Raw genomic sequence first — 26,051 nt, forward strand, 5'->3', positions numbered from 1 at the left:
AAGCTTCAGTTTCCACCAACTGCTAATGAAGATTCTAAGGCAAGTAATAAGCACCTCCTCTAGAAGGGCAATTTAAAGTCTGACATTTTACAGAGGATTTACACAGTGCCCTTGTGTGACAGACAGATGGAAGCTTTCCTCTTACCTTCTCACTCCTGTTACCATGAATCAGATGGCTGTCTTGTGCCACTGAAGTAACAGGAGCTGAGTAAAGGGCTGCCATGTCTGAAGACACCTTTTGTCATGTGAAATACGCAGTGCAGATATCAGACTTCAGCCATGTAAACATACTTCCACTACCTACTTAAGATGACCCTTCAGGGATTTGTCTAAATCCTCTGCAATCTTTTGTACCAAGTCTCATCCACAATAACTGTACTTCTATGGAGCAGCTCTTCTGCAGATACTGTTTTTACTGTAAGACTAAGTATCCATAAGAAAAAAAATCTCTTTTTCTAGAAACTGAAAGCATTTGAATATATTTATAATATATAATATTATACTGAGCAATGACCCTAGTTAATCTACATCCAAGTGCATTACTTGATTAGCATATTCTGTTTTGATTTTGCTCTTTCCCATTTCAGTTTGCCTGAGTTACTCAGATTAAACTCAGAATTTGTATTAAAAGTAAAAATATAAAAGCAAAATAAGAAGTTGTAAGGAGTATTATTAACAAGTTAATACTAAGACATGAAACAAAATTAGAATATATATTAGGATGGAAATAAAAATATTGATCTTATTCGCCCATCCTGAGGAAATTTTGGTGGTTTTTAAGTCAACTATTTTCAACATTATGAGGCTTAAAATTTGACTTCCATTGGCCTACACATACATTATTGGATTTTACAGAAATTAAAAAATACCAGGACTTTATTGTTTCACCACCTTTTTTAGGTATTGACTTTTATGAAAATGAAAACTATCACCACTACTGTGGCCACACAGAGTTTCTACTGATTTTGACCTCCCTGATTATGATTTAGCCTTGAATTTTAATACTGCACTAAATCGTGAGACTAATCCACATTCATAAAAGGGCATCCACAATAAAAAGAAAAATTACCATAAGAAAGAAGTAATAGTAAGTTTTTCCTCACGAATAAAAAAAAACCCAACCATTTGCTTAATCAAGTCTGAGGGAGTTTTACAAGGTCATTCAGGTGCAGAAACTAGCCAGAAATGCAGTGCTGGAACTAGAAACTGAGGGATTTGGGCTTTTTTTTAGCATTTGATAAAGACTTGTCTTAAGAGTACATATTGGATACACCACACAAAAGCTTAGGACTAGATGCAGGACATCCTAGCAAGCCCAGCATACCTCTACAATATTTATTAAGCATATCAGTAAGATTACTTACATTTTGGAACTTCCTGAATGGCACAAATTGGACAATGTCTCTGACAGCTGGTTCTCCCGACGAGGACCTAAGAACTCCATCATCACCATCGAGGAACTCCATGGCATCAAAGTCTGCTCCTCCCACACCAACAATGATAATGGACATGGGCAACTTTGAGGCATTAACTATGGCAGTTCGAGTCTGATCAAGGTCTGTTATCACACCATCCGTTATGATCAGAAGTATAAAGTATTGCTGTCAAACCAATAAACACTGTGTTATGACAAAGAAATAGCAAACATTTAGCCATGTACACTTAGAAAAACCCACATACAGATACACATACAAACCCACAACACTACACAGTGCTGTCACTTTGGCATGTCTAGTGTGCTCACTGAATTTTACAATCAAACGTCTAATTTGTGGTCAGGCTTCATCTGCACAGTCTGAAAAAACTTGTAAGGACAACATAATCTTTTAAAAAAAGGTGTCAATAAACAGCCACCATCCAAAACTCCAGTGGTATCACCCTTCTTTCCTCTAAAATCCCCAGACAAACCAACAATTAACCTATTTTGCCATTATTTGTTCTGGGATAGAAGGCAGTTTACTGAGGTTCTGGAAAGGTAACCCCTTTGAAATTTGTACTTTTTTCTTTTCTGGTCTATCAATACTTTTATGAAACACTACCCTTTACTTCATTTATTGTATCCAGAAAGTCCTAAATCACACCTTTCAGTGTTGAAACACACAGCCATTTTCAAATTCCTCCAATCATGTTTTCTAGCTGCTTCATGAAGTTAATTATCAAGGTGTCTTTGTAGTACATCAGTAAATTAATTAATTACCACCTGAGTTGCTTCCACTATTCTGTCGGGGCTTCTAAAAGTTGGCATCCTAGTTTCTGTTCTGGATTGGAGCACCAAAAATGAGCTAGAAGTACCAAGTCTGGAAATTATCAAATGCTTTTTGAATTTCCAGTCTTCCCTCACTTCATTTCATATGATTACTGAATAGCATAAATTCAAGTCCCAAAGATACTCCCAGTAGTCTTGCAAGTCTCTCTTCACTTCTTTCCTTCCCATCTGCCTTTATCTGCCTTCAAATAATTGTTCTTCCCTCATCTTGTCTGTTCAGGTATCACCTTTTTTCCCTGCTTTCTGCTAGTCTGTTCCCCCACATCAGCAAGAATCTATAAAGCAGTTATGACCACAGAAAGCTATAAGCAACTGTAGCAGGACAGCACATCACACTGGATTTACTTCTCTCTTCTAATACTTCCTCTATACAGGAAAAAAAATCAGCATCAGAATCAAAAACCAACCCCAAATGACTATGATATGTATTAAATGTCAAGGTAGCAAATTGTCTTCAATATATCCTTTCAGGCAGGAAAAACAAATCTCTTGCTAGGCATACTACATAAAAGTTAAAAAAAACCAAACAAAAACAAAACCAACAAGAGGTTTGCTCCTTTCCTAAGATATAGACATACATACATATACATATATTTACATATACATATATTTATTTTTTTACAGCTACTAGTGAAAGACTACCAAGGTTAAACCTTAGCAGCCTCATGGCATATGAAAATCCATAACTCTTTTTCAAATTGGTTTCTACAGATAAATCTACATTTAAAATAGCTAATTTTATTTCCTGATTTTACATGACGTCAAATACATTTGTATTTGTCATCAGTGATTTAGGATTTTGTGAACTTCCACACATTATCAACATGACTGAATACTCAAGACTTGGTCTTCAGAATTTCTATTTTAAATATGGTCAACAACTCATGTATAAAATTTTAACATGGAAGAGGGCACAGCCCATACAGCACCTAAACCTTTATAGTGCAGTTAATTATCTGTGTTGGTACCTAGGTGTCAGGAGCTATACCATCCACTTCTTCACTACCTTAGTTAATCTTCTCTCCCATCTAATGTGAAACAAGGGCCAGTTGAACTTTTTTCTCAGCTGAGGTTAAATCACTCTCTTAGATATAAGGGCCTAAATTAGACTTTAGCAACTGTATAGCACTGCAAGAGCTTTCAATAGAAGATACCATAAAGGTGTTGTGTACTTTTAAGTTTCTATTTCAAATCTGAAGAGTTTATTTAGTTAATTGATTAAGAGGACTGTTATGTATAATCTGCAAAAAAACCCTAGTTTTTCTCTTGTTTTAAGGGTAACAAGCATTTATTCACAAGGTAAAGGGCCAACTGTCAAATAAATACACTCACAAATTTAAAAGAGAAAAAAAGTATTTATAAACAAGAAGGAAAATAAAAAAGTAGAGAAACATAGAGAGTACCATAAAGAACTTACAGATGCTGTTTGCTGCTGAGTAGCTGCAGCAGCAAATCTTGCCACATGATTTATAATTGGAGAAAAATTTGTTGGTCCATATAACTTCACTTGAGGAAGACAGGCTCGATATGCATCAACAATGCCTTGTATCCCTAGAGAACAGAAACAGATCTTTCATTTTTTTTATATTAGATTTAGGGTATTTTGAAGCACCTGATTTTTCTAAAGCTGTATAAATCAGTTACTTGAGGTGATTACGCAAAGATTTAAAACAAACCATGGTGGGAAAAAAAACCCATGAGTGATGGAAGCTTTCAGTTTGACCAACGCCTAAGGCACATACATAACATGATTTGCCTTGTGTGAACAGACAGGCCAAATATTCTATGCTCAAGGGTGTGAAACAACTACAGCAACTCTCTTCACCTGGCAGCTTGTGGTGGTTGGTAGTCTGATCAGAGAGGCCGCACTGAACAGGCATTAGCAGCAGCACATTCAAACCAGACAACTCCACACCAGCAGCAAAGCAGCATAAAGTATCTTGGCAGCACAAGAGAACTGTTCCCAGCCTTGTGTTTAAACCACTTCTTTAACAAATCATTACAGAAGACAGATGCAATGCTATTTCTCCTAAATAAGAAATTGGTTGTAAAATTTTTCCTGCTACAGGACTAAATGAATTAATTAATTACAACAACCAGTTTCAGTTCACTTTTCAAGTGTCTTGATGTTGTCAACTTAGGTATTTTATTCTCTAGGTCTGATGTTACTTTCTCAGACTTACCATTACAGAATGGGTTTGAAGGATTAAAATTTATTGGAAATTCATGAGATACCTGTGAAGACACAGAAAACATAGTCAGGACTGCATATACAATCTCCTCCTGAAGTAAGTGCTTTCAGCTGTCTTAGGTAGTACATTTACACATTCCATTACCTGAAAGGAGGGAGGAATTTGTGCACCAAATCCAAAGGCTGGAAACATCTTATCTCTAAAGAAGCATTTTTAAAGAAAACAAAGTCAGTGCCTTCCATTAAAAGCTGCCATAGTTCAGTAAGTGTAGTTATCAGTGCTGCTTTTCATCATTAAAAGTGTTATTTAAGGGGCAAAATTAAACAGAAGTTCCTCACTGTAATTGTTTCTGGGACCAAAAGTAGTCTTTAACACTGAACTGGCAAGAATGCAAGCAGATATTTAAATCAATGCTGCTCTTTTCATCAATTATGAAAAGCCCTGCTGGTCTGCAGTAGATACAAACTTATACTTGCAATTACATGATGGTATTTTAGTTCTATAACTTAGCTCACAAGTTTCATTCCAGTATATCTACAGGCATATTCAACACTGGTTTAAAAAGCTACCATAAGTGTCTATACATGTCTAAAAACATGATCCAAATAAAAATCTAACACTTACGTATCATAATCCTGAATGACCATCCCGACAGACCAAATGGCTGTTAGGTATTCATTAACTCCATTAGGGCTGAGGTAATGCAGAGAGTCCGGAGAGCGAGGGTCTCCATTGGAGCCTGTAAAATCTATCCCCACCTGCCAAATGCAGCATTCATATCTCATTGCTCTTAAAGGTTAAGTTATGCTTCTTAACTCTGGCAAAGCCAAAGTGAAAACCATGAAAGAGTAGTAAACAGGACATCTACAAATCTAACAGGCACAGTACTTGGATGCAGGTTTCTTGGAATAGTAACACTCTTCAAACAATGTCACAACAAAACCCTCAAAAGCTCTGCATCTCTCCAGAAGGGCCAAAATTACTTTCATCTGAATCACAGAATGGTTTGGCTTGGAAGAGGCCTTCAAGATCATCTAGCTCCAACCTCCCTGCCATGGGCAAAGAAGCTTTCACATGACCAGGTTGCTGAAAGCCCCATCCAACCTGATCTTGAACACTTTCAGAGACGGGGCATCTACAGCTTTTCTGGGCATGCTGTCAGGTTTTCACTGTGTTTACTTTCAGTTACTATTCACAGCAGTTCTTCAAAATCTGGTGAATTAATTTCATTCTGTATTATGATACACACACACCCCTTTCTTCTCAGAAGTACAACTAGTCAGGCTCCACAGAAGCCTAGAGAGCTCTTTCTCTGACTTCAACAGGTCTCCTTTGCTTTGGTGATGAAGCATGTTAATAAGGTGAAGATATCATACTGTTAGTTGTGATGCATTTGGTTCACAAATTACATAACTTAAGGGTTCTAACCCATATGATGATCTCTGTGTGTTGCTTTCAAAGAACAGTAAATTTCTCATTGGTCTCCATCCACACAACTTAGCTAGTTCCTAATGAACATAACCAGAGATTCAGAACCATTTTCCAAGAGTAAAGACTATTTTTTTCTTGAAGCAAGAACAGACTAGAAGCACTCTGGCAAAATAGCTTCCTGCTCCATGCTACAGAACAAAAACAAAGTTGACAAGAAAAAAAAATACAATAATCAAATAAACCACACAGCCAATCAATTCTATACTTCAATTTGCTCCAAAACTCAAAAAGTATTCATATAAATGATTTAACTTACGGTGAAATTCAGCTGACACCCACCCATGATGTAATCAAGGAATGTGCACTCTACAATAATCTAAAAATAGAAGACACAAATTTTGGTTTTTTCAATGGGAGAAAACCCAGCCAATGTTATTGTAGCAACTTCTAAGGTTCCAAATATGTTGTCTTTACCCATTAAAAGCATTAGTTTTGCCCTAGAGCTATCCCACCCACCCACTGTAACCAGGATATTTGCAACACATGCTACCATACAGTCAGTATGACCACATGACAGTATCAGAATCAGGCCTTTAACAAAACTACAGACATACACCAAAGCAGCTCCAAAACAACTTTCATTTATAAAATAACACATTATGACAGAGTTTTTTACTTTGCCATAAAACAGTGATTTGGGAAATGCATTGGTTCAGAAATTACTTAAATCAGTAAACCACTTTTCTCTTCAAGATAAAGGGACAAGGGAGAACAGCTGTAATTCAGCTCTCAATTTGTCTTCTTGTACGAATCAGTGTCCCTTAAATATTTACTGTATGTGGAACTTTTAGACATTTTAAAGTTTCTTACAATTTGAGGATGAAGATTATTAAATGAGAGTTGTTACGCCTTAACACTTAAAACCAGAATCATTCCAGAATATATTACTGACCTCACAATGTTTAACGCTCACAATGCCAGAGTTTTTATAGTTCTTTTTCTTCTGTCTTTTCTTTTCATTGATGCACTCAAATTCAACCTGCATGAATGCAAACAAATCCAACAAAAATATTATAATATCATTATCATTTATGCAACAGGTTTAATTATCTTTTATTTCAGAACTGATACTTTGGGCTTATATTAAAAATGTAGTTCATTTCATAATACAGCAAAATTAAACCCAGCCTGCCCAATATCAGCAAGGAAAAAACATATTCTCAAGACAGAACCCAAAAGTCTATAAACACATTTGTTTTGACAAATGTATTTCAAACAGAGAAAGAAATTCTGTACCATTTTCCCTCCGAGGATTCTGCTAACAGCTCTCTTTTTGGTAAAGACATAGCAATTCAAACAAAGCATCAGTGTTCCAGAAGCTGTGGCTGGAATTATTATTATTTTTATTATTTAGTATAAATACAACACTCAAAATATTAGGAAAGTACAAGCATGCACTCTTGTTTATAGATCCCAGTATTTTTAATGCAGAAATAGTTCTGGAGGTTTTACAGGTCTAAAGGAAAATATGGCAAAACATCTTGATAACACATCTATCCATAAAGCAAATACTTTTATGTTGTATTTGCTATGCCAACTTTTGTCTTCAACATGCAAACCCTGCCTATTAAAAGGTTTGGAAACTATTATAGTTCATAAGATCAGGAAGGGTAGCATCATTTTAGGAAAAAGCCACCTAATGTAACATAGCTGCATTTTTGTGCACTGTTGTAAATACTGAATTTTCTCATATTCGCTGAAGTATACATAATAGTTAATAAGTGCCACATTTTAAAATAAATTTAAATTAAATAATATTTGAAAAAAATACTACAAGCTTTGGTCTTTTAACTGTAGTTAAATTTGTGCTGCATTCTGTCTTTTGACAATACAGTGGTTTTTTATTTCTGTATTTTTATGATTAGTGAATTTTTTTTTGTGGTGATGGTGGGGCATTTAGATACATAATAATAAACTGTAACCAAGATATTAATCCTAGGAAAATGGATGAACAATGCAAATGCTGTTTCAGCCTCAACTGCAGTAGCAGTGTCAAGGTGTAGCCTAGCCCAACTTGGAGGTCACCTGTGGCCAGGTGATCCAGGTTTTGCTGCAATATGAATGAAACAGCTTATCAAGAACACCCAGGCAGCTTAGACTGTGTAACACTTACAGGTGATGACCGAGATGCTTCCTTCAGTTTTGACAACGTTGTTTGAAAACTTCCTATGAGATCGTGAGACCCGTCACTATCATAATCATAGCATTCAACCTAAAATGCAGCATTACTTACTGTTAGTAACAGAAATGGCCCTACAAAAACAATGAACACTGAAATGGCAAACCTGAACATCCCAAATATTCCTGTATCTTTTATATACAGAGTTTTTCTTGCATTGAAGTTTTAGAACTGCATAGGGTTGCACTTAAAAAACATTAAAATTGGGTAGATGCCAATGCACTCAGTCTTGAATCTAATCTTCTACTCAAGTGAAGGAGAGATGAGAATACTAAGTAGTGTCAGGTCTTACATGAGCAAGTAACATCAATTATATTGAAGAACTATGTTTTGAGAGTGATGGGGTGTTGGGAAGAGTAGGAAAACAAGACAGGGTTTTTTACATTCATCATGAATCTGAGCATCCAGCTAAAAATTTAGTAAATCAGTTATGTAAGCAATCCCAAGAGTTTTAGCAACACTTTTATGTTACTTCATTAATCCTTAAAATAACACAGAATTCATAAGCATATGAAGGTTCAGCCCTAAAGCTAGAAACAATATATGATTTTTTATTTTTTAAGATTAGAAAATTAAACAGTGGATCTGTTAAACTTTGATCTACACTTCATGGATCTGAATGTCAACTAAAAATCTCTTTTCTTACAGTGAGAGTTGAATTATAAGCTTTATTATTTAATCAATGCACTCTTCTAACAGCCCAATCTGCCAAACAAGGCAGAAGTGAAAAACAATTGTTTTTTTTCTCTTTGAAAACATGATCAATCTGCCTTTCTACATAAAAAGCTGGTTATTTATCTATAAAAGCTTATGTTCATTTCATCCACTTCTGATATTTTATTTCAATTCAGCAACACAGACATGAGAGCTAACTTAATCAAACACACATAAAAACATACTAAAATAATTTAATAATGATGATGATAAATAGAAACAATAATAAATCAAGAGTCAAGTAGGTATCCCACATTACTTGGAATCAAAATGCAAACTTCGAGAAAAATGTTCAGAGTATGTATGGCTTAAACTGAACAGCTATTTGCATGCCCATCTTTCAAGTCAAAAATATTGTAACTTACATTCAAGAATCAATTTAACTGATTACTTGAGCATTTCAGATAGAAATAAAAAAGCAAAACAAACAACTTCAACATACACTTGAGTTTCTGAAAGAAATTAAATTTCTGACAACAAACAGGAATATTGAAGTACAAAACATGATGTGTAGATTGGAAGTTCTACTGCACAGAACATACCTCTATCTTGCAGTTTGCACTACTACAATATTTTGAATTCACTAATAAATAAAAAAATGCATGCACATGCACTAAATAGCACCTTAAATTATGCAGGCAGCCAAAGAACCAACAGGCTAATTAATGTTCATGCCAGATGCTATGTAAATTCTTCTGAATGTCATAAATTATGCCAATCAAATACTCAGTGAAGTGCTTCAGTAGCTAAAATTTAAAATTGAACATATTTCCTGACCCAATAGTTCTGATACCTGCTAGCACAGTTAGTAAATGTATCTCCTTTTTATTTCAAAGGCATAAAAATTTGTCTTTGCTTGATATGTTTGACTATTTAAGCCAATTTTTAATATTTATTCCAGACAAGAGAGAAGCATTTCCTTTTTTTTCCATATATGCCCTCCTGGACATGCCATAGCAGTAGGGAACAATGTGATTTAACATATTTTTCCCAGCAGAATTAGGCATGCATGCTCCAGCTGAAAGACTCACATTTGAGACAGAAAAACTTCACCGACTGCAAACACACTCACATGGAACATAACCATGAATCCAGAAGATAAAGGATCAACTTGGTTTGTGCACTGCTGGGTCTACACAAACTAAGCCTTTAAAGAGGTGAAAAGCCACTCATAGAAAAATTGCTGGTTTTACTTACTATGCCAAACAGCCCATTACACATGCAACTGTGTGCATATAAAAGTGTTAAAGGCATTGTTTAATTTTTCAATAACATTCCATAATACAATCCTGACTACATTTTAATGTTTGAAGTGATAGGTCCTGCATTTCTAAGTTAAGGTATAATCAAACTGCCTGTCTGCAAGTCTGTAACTATTCCTAGTCAAGTCTATTTCCTCTGGATAAAAACCTGCACTTCCCAGGTAAGATTTCAAAAAACAGACTTTATTAAAATGATGATAGAGCTGAGAATAACTCTTCAGAGATACATTTAGATCAATGGTCTATAGCTTTAGTATGGCTGTTTAGTGAAAAGGAGAAATATATTAATAGTATATGGAGATGTAAGAGCTGTCACAGCTCTTTTGGGGACAAGGGAAGCTGAAAAGGAATGAGATGGAAAAAACACAGAAGCAGCAAGAGAAGAAGGTTCTGGGCTTGTAAAGTTGTTCATTAGTCTCCTCTATAAATATGTATTTAAATCCATTCAGGCACTGGTAACACCCAGATCCCCGTGGCTGTTAAGGATTTTCCAGGACTGCCTCAAATCATATGACTAATACCCATTTCATGCAAATCATGCTCTAAGTTTTCCTTCCCAAAGGAAGAACATCAAACATATAGCAGTTTGCTGCATTTGGGTTTTCAGGGGTCTTTTTCAAATGCTAAAATACCAGGTTTCTAACATGATCATAATAGCTTATAAATGGCATTTTGATCGGCTGTTTAGCTTCAGTTCCACCCCTAAAGGGAATTCCTAAAGAAAAATATTCAATAGCTAAACACAATTTATTCAAGATAAAATTGGAAAATAGAAAATATTAAAGCCCTAGTAGAAGTATTACCTCACAGGTTTGATTTACTTTCTGACAGAAAATTCAGTTTTATATGAAGAGGAAAAGTTGCTTAAACTGATATTCACAGGTTATACCTGACCCACATCTGTTAGCTAGTATATTAAATGTAATTTATCAGGCAGTATATTAAAAATTTCATTAATGTTACCTGTTGCACCAATAACAAAGTACTACAAGACCCATCACATAGAACAAAGCATATTCTAGCCTTTAACATGCTTCTTTCACTGCACAGTATCTTTAACACCAGCAGTATTAGCTGATGCCATGCTAGAACTGTACAATAAAAATAAGAAACTGCATTGGACATTTCAAAGATACTTGTGTTCAATTGGTTTCCCAGATTTTCAAAGACCAGCTTCTACCACATAATGCATGACAAAATGTGCAGGGTTTTCCTCTTTTCCCCTAAAACATCTATCTGTGCCTTTCAAATAAGAAACCTAATATTTTCAATTAAATTTGAAACAAAAAACCTGCAGTAACTAGAATAACACATCTTCCCCTTGTTACATATTTTAACTTTTAATGCATTAATTTATACACACATTTAATATATGTTACCTTGATTGACTTATCCATGTCACTGTAACACAGAGAATTGAGAGAGATTTTAAAGGGCCTCCAAACAGGATTCAGGTTGTTTTTAATAACCTGTTGGGAAAAAAAAGGCAGAACACCATTGTTCACAGGGGTGGAAAGCAGTCATCATGATGGATCATACCTTCACACCATGATTTTTGTATGCAAACAACAATTGACTAATGCTGCTGTCAATGCACTCTAAATCCCAATACACAGGATATAAATCAAACTACTCTTAACATGCTATTGTTCAAAAAGAGATTAGTCTCTTTCAGCTCCATTTTTGCTAGACTTCCCTATCACCTACTTATATCCTTCAGCTACTGCACTGTAAAAAGTTAAGTTTATCATTACAGAAATAAGATACTGGTTGCTTTCTTTTAATAATCACACATATATACATACACATTTAAAGCCATGCATTACCAAAAACGTGTGTAAAAACATTACATTAGAATTTCTGAGTACATCAGTGCTAAAGAGATTACAACACACTCCCACATATTATTTATTCTGAAATGTCATTTATGGAAATATGCTCTCAAATAAAAGACATTCATGGTGTAGTAAAGCAAGAACAGTGCATGAGGATAAAAGGCCTCTCAAGTAAAACACTAAAGTGTTATTTACAAATAATACTGAAAGATCTTCAAAATTTGTCTTTATCTGTAAATACACCCAATACACCAAATAACGATCTTACAAAAGTACAAGAAAGTACACATAATATGTACTACTTAATTAATAACACCTTACAATAGCAATACTTTCAACACTGTAGGAGTGTTGTGAAAAATCTCTCTTGAAAATGAAACCAATAAAAACAGTCACTAGAAAAAAGAGGTTTTTTTTGAACCAGTAACATAAAGAACTAATCCACTAGACATTTCTAGGCTGAAACCACAAATTCTGGATTTACTCCTTAAGTTGATGACTGGAAAAGATGCACCTTAAGCAGAAGAATGACCTCATAAGAGAAACTGTAAGTCTGACAAAAAGGATTTATAGTTCTTCAACGCCCATACTTCAAAATGAATACAGTCAGCACTTCCTATGGGTACAGCACCTCAGCTGTAATGGGGCCCCGAGCTGCCAGTGCAGTGAGACATTCTGAAACTGCTCTTAGCCTGTCAGCTGCTGTCAGAGGACCCCTACGCCTCCTCCTGGGTGAAAGGCTGCTGCTGCTGCTCAAGCACGTTTCCCCTCACTCTGCATTCTCCTTGGCTTGCCCTTGCTATGCAAGCATTTAGCACCATTACTTTCACTAGGAAAGGGTACAGCCAGGTGACACTTTCCTAAGAACAGCAGAGTCAGGAATGACCAAGTCCTACCCCAGCACTTGGTAGAACTAAGCAAATGTCTCTGAGTATGTAGCTCTTTTTCAAAATATTTCTTTTCTCCTAGATTGCTGAAAGTTAGGGGGAAAAAAAAGTGTTTTCCTTCCAAACAGAACGGCATATATTGAAATCAGCATAAAGAGAATAAGGTAGATTTCCCAGAAAAGTCAGTGGAAGAGATGATGTAATTTCTAACTAGTCTGCACATCAACTCCAGATAGTCAATTCTTTTTGTAAGGCATTTTATCTCTAGTGCTGTGACACACTGGAAATTAAATAACCTGAACCTCTTTGTTGTTAACTGAAAATATCCTACCTCTGTTCTGTGAACCATCACCCAGTTTCCATCTCCAGTCTGTTTGTGGAATTCCAGATAAGGATCTGACTTTCCAAAAAAATCCTGTATTTAAATAACATGCAATTATTTCAGAACAGCCTGTAGAGTGAATACCATTAAATTCCAGTTAACACACACTTAGATTAACAAAAAGTAAATTCAGGGAACAAAAGCTTTAGATGATGAAATGCAAATCTGATTATATTACCACCTGTGAAAGAGGAAAAGAAAGTGGTGAATGTCCTTCAGTTTAGAAGAAAAATGTCCACACATCAAATACCTGACAGTTCAAGCAAAATACTTATACCTTTAAGTACTACAGTGGATAGACAGGAAACTAAGGAGTTAAAAAAATATCATGAAATCAAAAGGTAAAAAGAGAAACATTTTTCTATTATTTTTCTAATTTTATTTTTTAAAGTCTCTTGGTAGCCAGCCCTACAGTAAAACATAACAAATTCATACACACCAAGTACACTTTTCACCATTTATTTCAGAGAGGTAATGGGCAACCATTTACATATCCATTGAAACCAATGGATATACAAAACTCCCTTTTATTTATGAATAAATGTAAAGATTTACATTTTAACAACATTACATGTTGCTCACAAATTACCCCTGAAATGCATTTATCTTACTTAGAAATACATTACAATTCATTTCAAAACAGTCAATGAAGTTACTCTGTAGGAATCTTACTTCAATTTCTTTTTTAGTATAAGTAAAATCTTAATGGATTTTATTTTATAAGCAAAAAAGAGAAAGAATACTCAAATGTTTCCTGCTTTGACAAGACTCTGATTTACTACTTTATCAGAGAAACAGCAACCACTTAAATACCTTATTGTCCAGTTTCCTTGCTTCTAATTCCAATACAACCACCCTGTTATCCTTTACTTCTTCTGCTGTAATCTAGGTAGGCAAACAAAATATTTCAGTTTACTCATATTCACAGAATTCCTATGACATGCCCATTAAAAAAGCCCCCAAGTTTTCTCACAAGTGAAGCATTAAAAAATGGGGGTGGGAAGGAGAGGAACAATTTGATTTGGCACTGGGATTCTATTCCATCTATTTGCCATAAATGATGGCACTGACAAAGATATGCCCCGAACAGAAGCCCATTGGATGCCCTCATGATGTTTGCAATGGGACTTATAATTCAGAAGGCGGGCTGCTATTTGATGACAAAGACAGATTAGTGGAGGAAAAAACCATGCTTTACAGCACTATAGAATAGACTCACTGTATTCAAGCCACTAACTAAAAATACAACCCAGAAACAATTAAGGATGAACTCTGAAGACATTTATTTCTTTACTCTCTTACCGTAATGCTTCCTCTTCCAGCAGGTTTGCCATTTTTAAGTACTAATGGTTTTGTCAGAGTCCTGCTAGAAACGATCTGCCAAGACAAAATTGGAGTATCAAGAATTATTAACACAATTTAATAGATTTTCAGAGGAATTAAACGAGTTAGTGAGGTATTTTCATTTTAGTAATCTTCCTCTTTGTGAAGATGACAGCATTACATTTACTTACCATAATCTTCTATAAATAAATAGGTTATACTTTATTCACTTCAAAATTTTAAAACACACATGCAGATGAACATATGCAGAGCTCCAGGAGTAATAAGAATTAAAATGTTTTCTAGTAACATGACACACATTCATGGACAAAGATAATACCTTAGGTTCCAATGTCAAATTGTTCTTTAGGTTCTCCATACATACCTTTAAAATGCATGCAAGGCACATTTCATAAATGGATTCAGGAAATAGATTTATAAACACAATGCCTGTCACTCAAAAAAATCATCAGCCTTCCCCTGCACAGTTTCCAGCTGATTTTATTTTACCCTATTCAGGCAATGCTTCCTCAGAAGTGTGTCTACTCCTCCTTTACCTTAAGAATGAATTATTAATTTTTAATTGACATTGAATTTCAGTTCACAATGCCTCTTTATTTTAAGTGCATTATAAGGATAAAGGCTTAAGACACAGGGGAAGAAAAATCCCAAGGCAACTTTTCTGAGAAGTGCCTTTGAAGGATCTATTCAAAAGAACAAGTTTAAAAGAAGCTGCCCAATTGTCATAGCATCAATAGCAGAATATGAGTGGGAAATAAAAGTAAATCTACAGCTGGCAGAGCTAGGATCATTGCTTGCATCAAGTGGAAAGCAGATTACAAGGATAACATGGCCCTTGTGAGCACTCATACATTGTTCTACACTGATTCTCTTTTTTGGGAGCATAAAAATAGGAATTTGAGTATTAGAGTAAATAAATAGCAATTACTACAATTTTGTGCTCATTGAAAGCCCACTTACTTTTAGCTAGCAATCCAACAGTCACCATCCTAGAGCACATTTCAGGGCATCACCTCAAGACCTTTTGCAAATAAAATGCATATACACTGAACTGAGACTTGAAAATCAAATGAAGAGCATCCTATTCAACTTAAGAGTACTCCAACTGCACAAGAACATAGTGATAAATTCAAGGTAAAAGTGGCTAATGATTTTCAGTAACTTAATTCTAAGGGAAATCATCTGCATGCTTACCTGTCCCAGCGTACATTCTAATTCTCCTAAGAAGTCATCATCATTCAGATCATAGGTCTTGTTATCAATGTCATATATTCCAAACTTAAGTTTCTGAACAAGCTCAAAATAATAATCAATTAAGAATTTCTTGGAAAACTTTGGGTTCAAGGAATTCTTAACTCTTTCTGTGCGATCAACCTGAAATTAGAAAGATACCACTTTATCCAGTATTTCCCAAAGGAAACAAGCAAGCAAATCAAATATGGTATTATTAAATATATTCAAAAGTTCTTAAAGTACAAAGGAGTATCTTCCTATAAACCTTTTCATTAAATATAAGTTATATTACAAAATACTATATTATATATATATACATTATATTTCAAAATCCACTGCTCTAAGTTAGGGATACTTGACCTATTTTTCATCACTCCTTCTAAGGTGGGACCTATTCCTGCACAGAAAAGACCAACATAAAATCTTGTATTGTCAAATCCAGGATGAGACCCCAGTTATGGAATACTGTTTATAAATTTATAAAAGCACATTAAATCTCTTAGAAAGCTTCTTATATTGGTCCACATATGGCTGGGGAACAGTGTTAAAAATCAGACAGTTGTAAGTATTTAACAGCAAATGATTATTCATGTGCTGCCCATGTAACTAATTGTTGTGGTTTGCCATAGCTTGGTTTTTAGTTAAGGGAAAAATCCAAACCTACTAGACTATTAGAGTTATCATCTAATAAAAAGTACTCAAAAGTGCTGGTACAAAATTAAAAATATTTTAACAAAACCATATGCTGTAGTGTTTTAAAAGGTCCAGCAAGCAGATTTGTGAGAAGCATCAGGATGTACCTCATACCACTGCTGACCACTTGTGTTCTGGAGAAGCACACACAGGGGGTCTGACTTGGAACCAACATCTTTATCCAAGAGATTGGTGCAGGCAATAGTCAGCTCCACCTTTGTCACACACTGCGCCGCCATTTGTTACACTAGAAAGCAGCAACAGAATTCATCATTAAAATGGACTAAAAAGCAAACAATAGGATTGTCACGATGATTAACTCTCTAACTGATCACAAGAAGTGTTAGCTTGTCAAAAGTGAGAATTTGAGATTACAAATGCAAATTTTAAAATTTATGATGTACCAACATTATTATAGCATTATTACTGCCACACTCTTGTTTTTTTTCCACACAGGTATAAAAGTTAATTTCAAAAATCTGCTCATAAAAAAGAAAATCAGGTTTCTGAGAATGCCCAAGGAACCAAATGAAAAATGGGATATACTTCAAAGAAGGCACAGTGGTTTGAATTGCTGACAATAAAACTTCAGAAGCTTTAAATGAAATCCAAAAGCCCACATAAATGCCAGTATCTCAGAGATATTATTAATAATTGCATCAATAGGGAAGACACATTGTATTATATAGTCCTCTACCAAATCTTTGTAACAAAGTGCTGAAACCATAAGCATGGCAGAATTGGAAAAGTCATTTAAGCAGATAACAGGTTATCTTGCTTTAGTAAATCCAAAAAAAACAACTACAAATTTTAATAATAAAGATAAATACTTTGAAGTCAAGTAATAACAGAGAAATTGGGGGAACTGTTCTTTCTGAAGATCCGTTAAAAAAAAAAAAGAATAACTGAAAGCATTTTTACATTTTCTCTTTAAGTACCTCCATCATTGTCCACTGGACAATGTCCACTAAGACCAACACATATTACAAACCTACAGAAACAACTTGATTATCTGTTATGAGTCCCACATTGGCATAACATGCATTTGCAAGCCCAAGAAGGTCTGAGCACCAAATTATTTTCTATAGATACACATATATATAAAAATATCCATAATGATACACTTCAAGGATAGAGTTGATAATTTCCATCAACTCTTAGGGAAGTAAACCTCTACAGTGCAATTGTCCTTGACTCAGAGATTAAAACTTCCAAATCTTTCCACAAGAAACGTACCCTGAAAGCTCCCAAGCCTCTTTAGTTTCAGGTTTGCCTTCTTTCCAGTAAACCCACAGTCTAGACCAAGTATCCCTCTGGATTAATTTATCTTACAAGTGCATGAGACATCAAAGAGAACAAGGCAGAAGGAAAGGCATCTGCTTCTATCTGGTCAACTCCCTAGCAACATACATATTCATATTTGAATATGAAACTGTACTTAAGCCAACCCAGCTCCATTCCTTTCACTGTATTCATAAGACTTTTCATGAAAAGGAGTGATTTTTTAGAGGAAAAAAGGAAAAGGAACATGGAAAATACAAAGAAGAAACTGAAAATAGAAGAAAGAAAATGTTGTGGGGTCTGAGGAAATTTTCCTCAGGCTTCTTCTATTCCTCTAGGGCACAATTCACATGTCTCATCTTCATTTTGCTATCTCAGTGATGAATCTTTTGGACACTGAAGTACATATAAATTACCTGTAAAAGAAACACTCAAACATCCATGCACATATTTTAAGAAGCATGTCAGATTCATAGAAGTCCTCATGCACCTCCCAAAACCTAAATGTGATTTCTTCCTTGAGTATCTTTTTGTTCCCATGACTTCCATAAAGTTTAATTCATTGACCTTGAGGAGAAAAGAGTGAAGGTCTAAGTACTAAAATAATTTTTAGACCAATGCTTTTTAGGCTTAGAAAGCACACCTCTTAAAAGCAGTCTGCCCCTTTATTCCTAGTTCTCTTTTTATACTGGTATTTTCCACTCCCTATTGCTTTCCTGGCTGCCAGACTGAGCTCATTAACAGTCAGTGCCTTTCCCACAGAATCCAGTGCAGACCAGTACCTGACCCCTTAATGACAGTTTTCAGAAAAACAAATTTCTGCTGACAAAATGATGCTGTAACTCCCACTGATGCTGCAACAGCAAGTAGAAAGGGTTTGCATGAAACGCAACAGAATTTAAACTTGAACTGAGATGCATTTTCAAAACAGTCAAAATTTTCTTGCGTCAACTGTCTGAAACTCCTCATTATTAAGAGTTCTTGAAAGCACCCAATTCTTTTTTCAAGGTAATATTTCCAAACTCACTGGTAAATGGATAGCATTGAGTCAACCTAAAAATATGGTCAACTTTTTCCTCTTTGTCTGTGTGTGTACTCACACTTCTTGTACAACTCAAGTACTTTCTCGCATGGACACATCAATTCTGTTACTTCCTCGCCTCCTCCATGTCACCAACTCTCCCACTATGCATCTAATGCAGGAAAAGAGAAGATTAAGAAAGAGGTGCTGTGCAAAAAGCATCCTTTAGCATAGAGAAGGGAAGAATAAAAAGGCTGATTTCCCTTCCCTGAAATGCAAATGCTCATTTGAGATGCAACAATTGTGTCCATATTAGATAAAAGACAACTTGTAACAAGAACATGCATTTATTTAAGTGGAGGACACTTAAAATTCAGATAAAGAGCAAAACTTCACAAGTCACAAGATGGTCCTTTAATCTTTACCATTTCCAGTTTTGAAAAATCCAAGATGAAAAATAAGGCAAGGCATTTTTCTAAGAAGTTTGGAGACTATTAGGAATATATATTTGTATAATAGGTTGAAGAGGTCTGTAATACAAATACATTTCCATAAATAATTTTGCTATTTTACTAAAAAAAAATGTTTCTCAGAAAAACTAATACATTTTACTGCAAATAGTTATACTGATTTTCAGTAACATTATAAATGTTAAAAGTTAGTAAAATACTTATTAGCAAGAAAAAGTTATGTCTCATTAACCCAAAGCAGTATTTAAGGTAGTGAAACTTAGTAAATAAGAGATACTTCTCTTACTACATTGCACACCTTACAGACTTTGCAGAGGGCACACATGCTTCACACGTGTGAAGTCAGGAGTCTTTCAAACAGCACTATCTGCTAGGGTTCTGCTCATGCTGCACAAGCCCTCATCATCCCAAATGCATGAAAGAAAGAATTACACCAGTTCCACCCAATTCTCCTCACTTCTAAAAGCCCATGTTAGCTGAAAAGTTCCCAAGGTTTGAGAGGTGGATGGTAGGGTTTCTAAAGATGATAAACATCCTCAAGGATCAGTCACTGCCAGGGAAGCAAGCAATCTCTTCTTGAGGACTTGATGTAAGAAAGTCTGGCAAATTGCCATATTTTCAGGATGGTGAAAATAAACCATGGGTGCATTACCTCTTGAAATACCATTCTACAACACATCTAGTCGGCAAACCAAATGTAAAATATTTTAAATACATGACCAGATTACTTGAACATTTGGAATTCTGGAATAACTTAACATGGACAGATTATATTGTTCAGACAATGTAGGATAAGCCTCGACTGCCACTAAGTTACAACACATAACAAGAAATTTAGTTCTTGAATTACTTAGTGTTATTAAAGTAGCTGTGCTCCACGTTGGTCATATTTAATTAAAACCTTTGCTTTTCTCAAACTATCAACTTGCCCTCCAGGTAGGGTACCATAAAGGGAGGCAAAGCAGTTCAGAATGTGTACAGGTGATAGCTCTGTCATTCTTTTTATTGAAATAGCTTTTATAATTGCAGAAGCCAGGCTTTAAAAATATATATCTGGACAGGAAAAGACTGAAAATTACTATATATAATGTACATCTGAACTGCAGTGATGTACAGTCACAAGGGACCCTCTGCCATGTCTAGGCTGCTCGAGAGCATGATTAGGTCAACTAAGAATATGACAAGTCTTTCTGCTTGAGCTGTAATTATCAAAGCAAAAATCTAAGTCAAGGACTAGTCCTGCCTTGCAGTTTTATAGATCAGAATGTTCTTTGAACTCCAGTGATGATTCTAATGAAGATAAGTGGCACACATCAAACAACTGAGTCATTGTCTATTTTTCAGCAGAAACTGCAAACATGGCATTCTACCTGGAAAGGAACAGATCTATTATCAGAATGATCTATCAGCGCACTTGGGAACTGCTAGACTGTAGCAATCCTCTCTGTGCTGCAATGTCAGAGGACAGTACTGGCCTGCCCAGATAACCTTGCAGAGCATTACAATGACATTGTTCCGAATTATAGGTGCATCCAGTCTGACAAGCAGAGATACCCAGCTAAAACACAGAAAAACTATTGAAGTGGGTTTGGCATCACTGTCTTTAGTCACAAGCCTCAAATCTGTTCTGACAGAAACTATTGCTGTCATTGAACATTTCCTAGCTCCTGTGAACTGCTAATGGCATTAGACCAAAAATCCATAATTTTCAGATATCTCAGGGCTCAAATGAACACAAAACCAGAACGAGAAACCAGAAACTTGCAAATGAAGTCTATTTCTGATCAGCTAATCTTGCCATAATGCTACACTTTAGCATTTTATGTCAGCTGTGCGCCAGACTGAAAAAGGCAGGAAATGCTATGTCTGCTGCAAGAAGCTGACAATGAAATTATGACAAATGGATGCTTCTTCTCACTGATAGAGCTTGTAGCAACACAATTGCTAGTGATCTTGGGCTACATGCACATAAATATACATTTTCTAAAATCTCAAGGTAACCATTCAGTTCTCAAGGAAACAGAGTGCTTCACAGGAAACAGACATTTCATATGAGGTTACAAGAGCTAAGACTGTTTCACAACCTAATTTCATCACTGCATTTGAAAGAAATCCCCAAGAAACTGCTTCTCTAAAAATCCTACCTCCAAATTGGAATTATGATGCCTCTTTTCAGTTTGTTAACAGACAATACAGCTGGAAAAATTGCCAGCTGATGTGCTGATAAGCTAAGTACCAGAAGCAGCTTGAGTCATTCTGAATTTGAAGAATCACACAAAATCTTGAGTGTAAGCTTTATCTTCTACTAGAACTGATACAGCTATCACTTCCTGAGTAATAGCTCAGGAAGTATGTATGAGGTTCACTAACATCAAGTACTGCATCCTGCACTTGGGTCACAATAACCCCATGAAGCACCACAGGCTTGGGAAAGATTGGCTCAAAATCTGCCCAGTGGAAAAGGACTTGGGCATACTGGTTAACAGCTGGCTGAACATGAGCCAGTGTGTGTCCAGATGGCCAAGAAGCCCAAAGGTATCCTGGCTTGTAGCAAAACAAGAACAGCCAGCAGGACAAGGGCTGTAATTCTGTGGTTGTTTCACTGCACTTGGAACTGGTGTGGCCACACCTCGAATCCTGTGTCCACTACTGGCTCCCTCAGTTCAGGAAGGACATTGAGGTGCTGGAGCATGTCCAGAGGACAACAGAGCTGGTGAAGGGTCTAAAGAGTAAGTCCTATGTCAAATGGCTGAAGGAGCTGGGGGTGTTAAGCCTGGAGAAAAGGAGGCTCAGGGATGACATTACTGCTCTGTACAACTCCCTGAAAGGAGGCTGTGGCCAGGTGGGTGTTGGCCTCCTCCAAAGCAACAAGTGACAGGATAAGAGAACATAACCTCAAGCTGTGCCAGGGGAGGTTCAGGTTGGACATCAGGCAGAATTTCTCCATGGAAAGTGTTGATAAGCATTGGAATGGAGTGCCCAGTGAGGTGGTGAAGTCACCCCTCTCAGAGACATTCAAGAAGCATCTCATTGTAGCACTTAGTGCTATGGTCTAGTTCACAAGACACTGATAGGTCACACATTGGACTTGATGATCTTGGAGGTGTTTTTCAACCTAAATGACTCCATGATTATCATATTCACAATTCAGTATAAAGGAGGGAATTAGAACATTCTGAACTAAAAAAGTAAGATCAGGCTGATAAAACCCTAATAACCACACCACTCATTTGACTGGGGATTATGTCAATCAAAACACAAGCTAATACTAAAGAAATCTGAGATACATGCATGCATGAGAATGGAAGCATAGTTTTCTGTATGGGAAATGAATCACCTATTTATACAAGCTTTATAATACTCTACTGGATTGGTAGCACACTGGTATAACAAGTTACACAACTATTTGCAGGTTGTTTCCGTATATAAAAATCTGTCAGTAAGCTACATTGCCAAAGAACAAGTTTAGAATTCTATTTTTAAATAAAAATTCCACTGCAAAGAAATTATTAATTTGACTTATAGGACACCTGCTCATAAAATTACTTCAAAACAGTTATTTCTAAATATCTTTCTGTTGGTCTTTTTTTATATATTTTATTTTTTAGTCCTGCATACATGTGTTTGCCCTTTAGACACATCTTTAAGGCTTAGTTCTTCCCAGCATCTTCCTCACACAAAAGCATTTAGATGATGTTTCGAATGAGCTAAACTGTAAAAGGTAATATTGTGCCTTGAACAAGAAAATTAAGAAATACAGATCTCCTGACTTCAAAATTCAATTATTTTAAGCATACAGCAGCAAAACAGAGGAACACACATTCCTTGCATATATGTTTATATGCTTTATCAGAGTATCTTTATACCAATTATTTCATGTAAAACCATCCATCAACTATGCAACGTGAATAGTATCTTAAATTGTGTGTTCTTCATTGCAATTTCCCTGTGTAGAGCCACTGACTAATTGACTACATAATTAACATTAACCACAAGAAAGAAAAAACCTTTATCTCAGTGAAACTTGCTATACTTTACTGTAGAAACAAGATGCAGGTGAACACATGCCTTAAACTAATCCCATTAACAGTTCTTTTCAAGGGACGTTGTCCCTCTTCACTGTTACAAATATTAGTTCTTAAATAGGAATTACAGTAACGTACCACAGAAGTCTGCCTCCAGGCCTCTCAGCAAAAGGCTAAAGCTTCAAGCAACAGTAGCACTAAAAAGTGAAATGAAAGGAAATTAAAACGAAGAATTGTTATTCCCATAGATCAATCAAAGTAAGAGGTTTGAGGAACTACAGTTTCTCTTAAAATAAATAACCTGTCCAACAGTTTTATGTGTCCATGACAGCAGCACTGTAGGGATTACTCAACGGTAATTTAGAGCCTTTATTAGAGAATAATAGATACTAAATATTATAAAAGTCCAGCAAGAAGAGCCCTTTAAGATTTTAAGAATGAAGATCCAATTACTGGTTTTGTCCTATTCATTTTTTTTCCAATAAGGTGACAGTGGATTAGAGTAAGTAGATCAAAATCAGTAGCCCCCAACATTGTTTATGCTATAACTAGCCTGTGCATCCTTACACAGCTAAAGGATGACAAAGGAAAGTCCATGAAATCAGTATTCCACAGTGGTCCAGCACATCTCAGTATAAACAATAACATTTTGAAACCAGCAATTACAAAATTGCACTTTACAGTAGCCCAGAAGTATTTCAAACCTTCCTGTATGTAAACCAAGTGCTGTCCAATCAGCTGCTCTCCAGTTCTGTATCACAGCAGCTACTTGCACTCAGCATTCTCTGCACCTGGAGGCATCATTTATGCTCAGCATATCCACAGGCAGTGGGTCCTAAGACAGGCACACAGTAATCATGCTAATTCCTGGAACCATCACATATGCTAATCACTTGCCATGAGGATTTTTTCAAAAACCCTCCTGGGTAGGGGAAGTACCAGAAGCTAACTGCCCACAACTAGAACGAATTCAGCTGCCTCCTAACTGTGCCTTTGATAAAGCACTGAGTGAAAGTGCCCTTGATCCATCTACAAGACAGAATGGATCTAAAGTCTCCTTCAATCAGAGAACAAAGCATGATTCAAATCAGTAAAGACTATTCCTTAAACAGAAGCTTGGATCCAGCAACCAAGCCCCTAAAATTCCTCTATTCATTAATCCTTCAGACACTTAATAATGCCCTTTCAAAATGTCTGAGCAAAAGCATCTCATCTAAAGCAATATCAAAGATAAACCAAAGAAATCAAATAGAATCAGAGTTGATGGAAAAGACCTTTAAGATTATAAAAAAACCCACACCACAATTCTACTTCCTCCCTACCGGCTTGCACAAGCCATACCACACCTTCAAATGTCACGCTAGGAGGGGCCAGTATTAATCTTTGCCTAACTGATCCAGGAACAGAAATAATATTCTTGGGTTTAACAGGAACTAAGATCTACAAATAATAAATTGATCATATATTACTTATGTTGGAAGAGCATCCTGACTTTCACAGGAAAATAAAACAGGAAGGAATAGAAGGTATCTTACTCCCTAACTTTGTTCCTGAAAACCATGTAATGACAGCATTTGTTCCTAAATCAAATTTAAAAAAATTAAATTCCATCCCAAATATGTGTACAGTTGAGATTTTAATTTTATTACCCCTAACACTAGCGCTTTCCTTTAGCATTCAATACAGGAGAAAAATTTGGCATAAAAGAAGACTGTACAAACACTGTGGTACCAATTCTGCTACTATGCATTTCTGGACATTTAATAATAGCTTAGTTATTCAGCCTACCAGAAATAGCTTTTTGCTTTTGTTACCTGAAGTGAAATTAGTGTAACAGTCACCTATAATGAATCTGCATAGTTTAATTTTAAGACATTTAGCACAAACATACTTGTTGCAAAAACACTGCATTCTTCCTAACACCACATAACAAAAGATAACAAAAGAACTCCTATCTTTTACTCCTTTAACATCTTTCCTACTTTTTTCCCCTTCAAATGCTTTTTGGTATTCTGCATGCACTTTGAAACATCCTCCCTCTATGAGTATACACATATAATGTCAAAATTTAAAGCTCCAACTGAAAAAAAAAAGGAGGGAAAAAAAAGCCGGGATTAGGTTTGACTGCATTTATTTTATTAAACAAACTTTTTGCACCACCACAAAAATGTTTTTAACTCGAACCTTCAGGGACATAACCCTCCAGGAAGATAAATGAAGGGTTGGAGGCAGGGCAATATTACTTTGAGGATACTTAACGTACTTTGAAGATAGGAGTATGTAAGCAAAAGTGAAGAGATTTCACATTTTAAAACTTTTCCCTAGTGGAAGAGTAAGTTATGACAACAAGAACATTATCTAAGATTTGTCTTGTATATATTATGCAACTACAGTGAAGAAAGAAAACAACCACCCACTCAACCAGCAGCTCAGAAAGAACAGCCTGCGGTTTTCAGGAACGATGCTGACTCTCGAAACCCTCCTCTCTCAGAGGTAAGGGTGCTTTTCAGAGCGGCGTTTACACCGCCACAGAGACCGGCACTACGGACTCAAACCTTCAGGCCCACAGCTTTAACTTCACCGAGTTCCGCCACCCGCGGGACGGCGGACGGGGCAGCGATTTCTCGATCCCCGCAGCAGCCGCAGCTGGCAGCGCGCTCCGCGTCCCCCCGCAGGAAGCGGGGCCGCAGCTGCGGGGACGTTTCACACGAGGAAGGGCGAGGATAGCAGCCGCCCGGAGCCCTGCCCTGCCGCCCCAGCCCCGCACGGGTCCCAC

General features: G+C 36.1%; 1 protein-coding gene across 5 annotated transcripts in view; it reads right to left on the minus strand.

Moving 5' to 3' along the window:
* Positions 1–26,051, minus strand: part of CPNE3 (copine 3) — a 29,896-nt gene that overhangs the window by 2,838 nt on the left and 1,007 nt on the right. For 2 of the 5 annotated variants that reach the window (XM_071421646.1, XM_071421645.1), the window contains exons 2-15: positions 16,586–16,725; positions 15,747–15,926; positions 14,511–14,585; positions 14,022–14,093; positions 13,158–13,241; positions 11,484–11,573; positions 8,063–8,161; positions 6,842–6,928; positions 6,206–6,265; positions 5,083–5,216; positions 4,603–4,657; positions 4,450–4,501; positions 3,684–3,817; positions 1,365–1,601 (exon numbers count right to left, since the gene is read on the minus strand). In XM_071421646.1, the coding sequence (XP_071277747.1) occupies positions 1,365–1,601; positions 3,684–3,817; positions 4,450–4,501; positions 4,603–4,657; positions 5,083–5,216; positions 6,206–6,265; positions 6,842–6,928; positions 8,063–8,161; positions 11,484–11,573; positions 13,158–13,241; positions 14,022–14,093; positions 14,511–14,585; positions 15,747–15,926; positions 16,586–16,717 (1,491 nt within the window). In that variant the 5' untranslated portion in view covers positions 16,718–16,725. Of the gene's footprint in view, positions 1–1,364; positions 1,602–3,683; positions 3,818–4,449; positions 4,502–4,602; positions 4,658–5,082; positions 5,217–6,205; positions 6,266–6,841; positions 6,929–8,062; positions 8,162–11,483; positions 11,574–13,157; positions 13,242–14,021; positions 14,094–14,510; positions 14,586–15,746; positions 15,927–16,585; positions 16,726–18,859; positions 18,953–23,413; positions 23,473–23,979; positions 25,908–26,051 lie in introns of those variants that run through there. The other 3 variants (XM_071421644.1, XM_071421643.1, XM_071421642.1) reach the window with 3 other exon arrangements.

The sequence above is a fragment of the Agelaius tricolor genome, unplaced genomic scaffold (assembly GCF_023055355.1).
Source record: "Agelaius tricolor isolate 1412-34295 unplaced genomic scaffold, bAgeTri1.0.p SCAF_2, whole genome shotgun sequence".
Taxonomy (NCBI): domain Eukaryota; kingdom Metazoa; phylum Chordata; class Aves; order Passeriformes; family Icteridae; genus Agelaius; species Agelaius tricolor.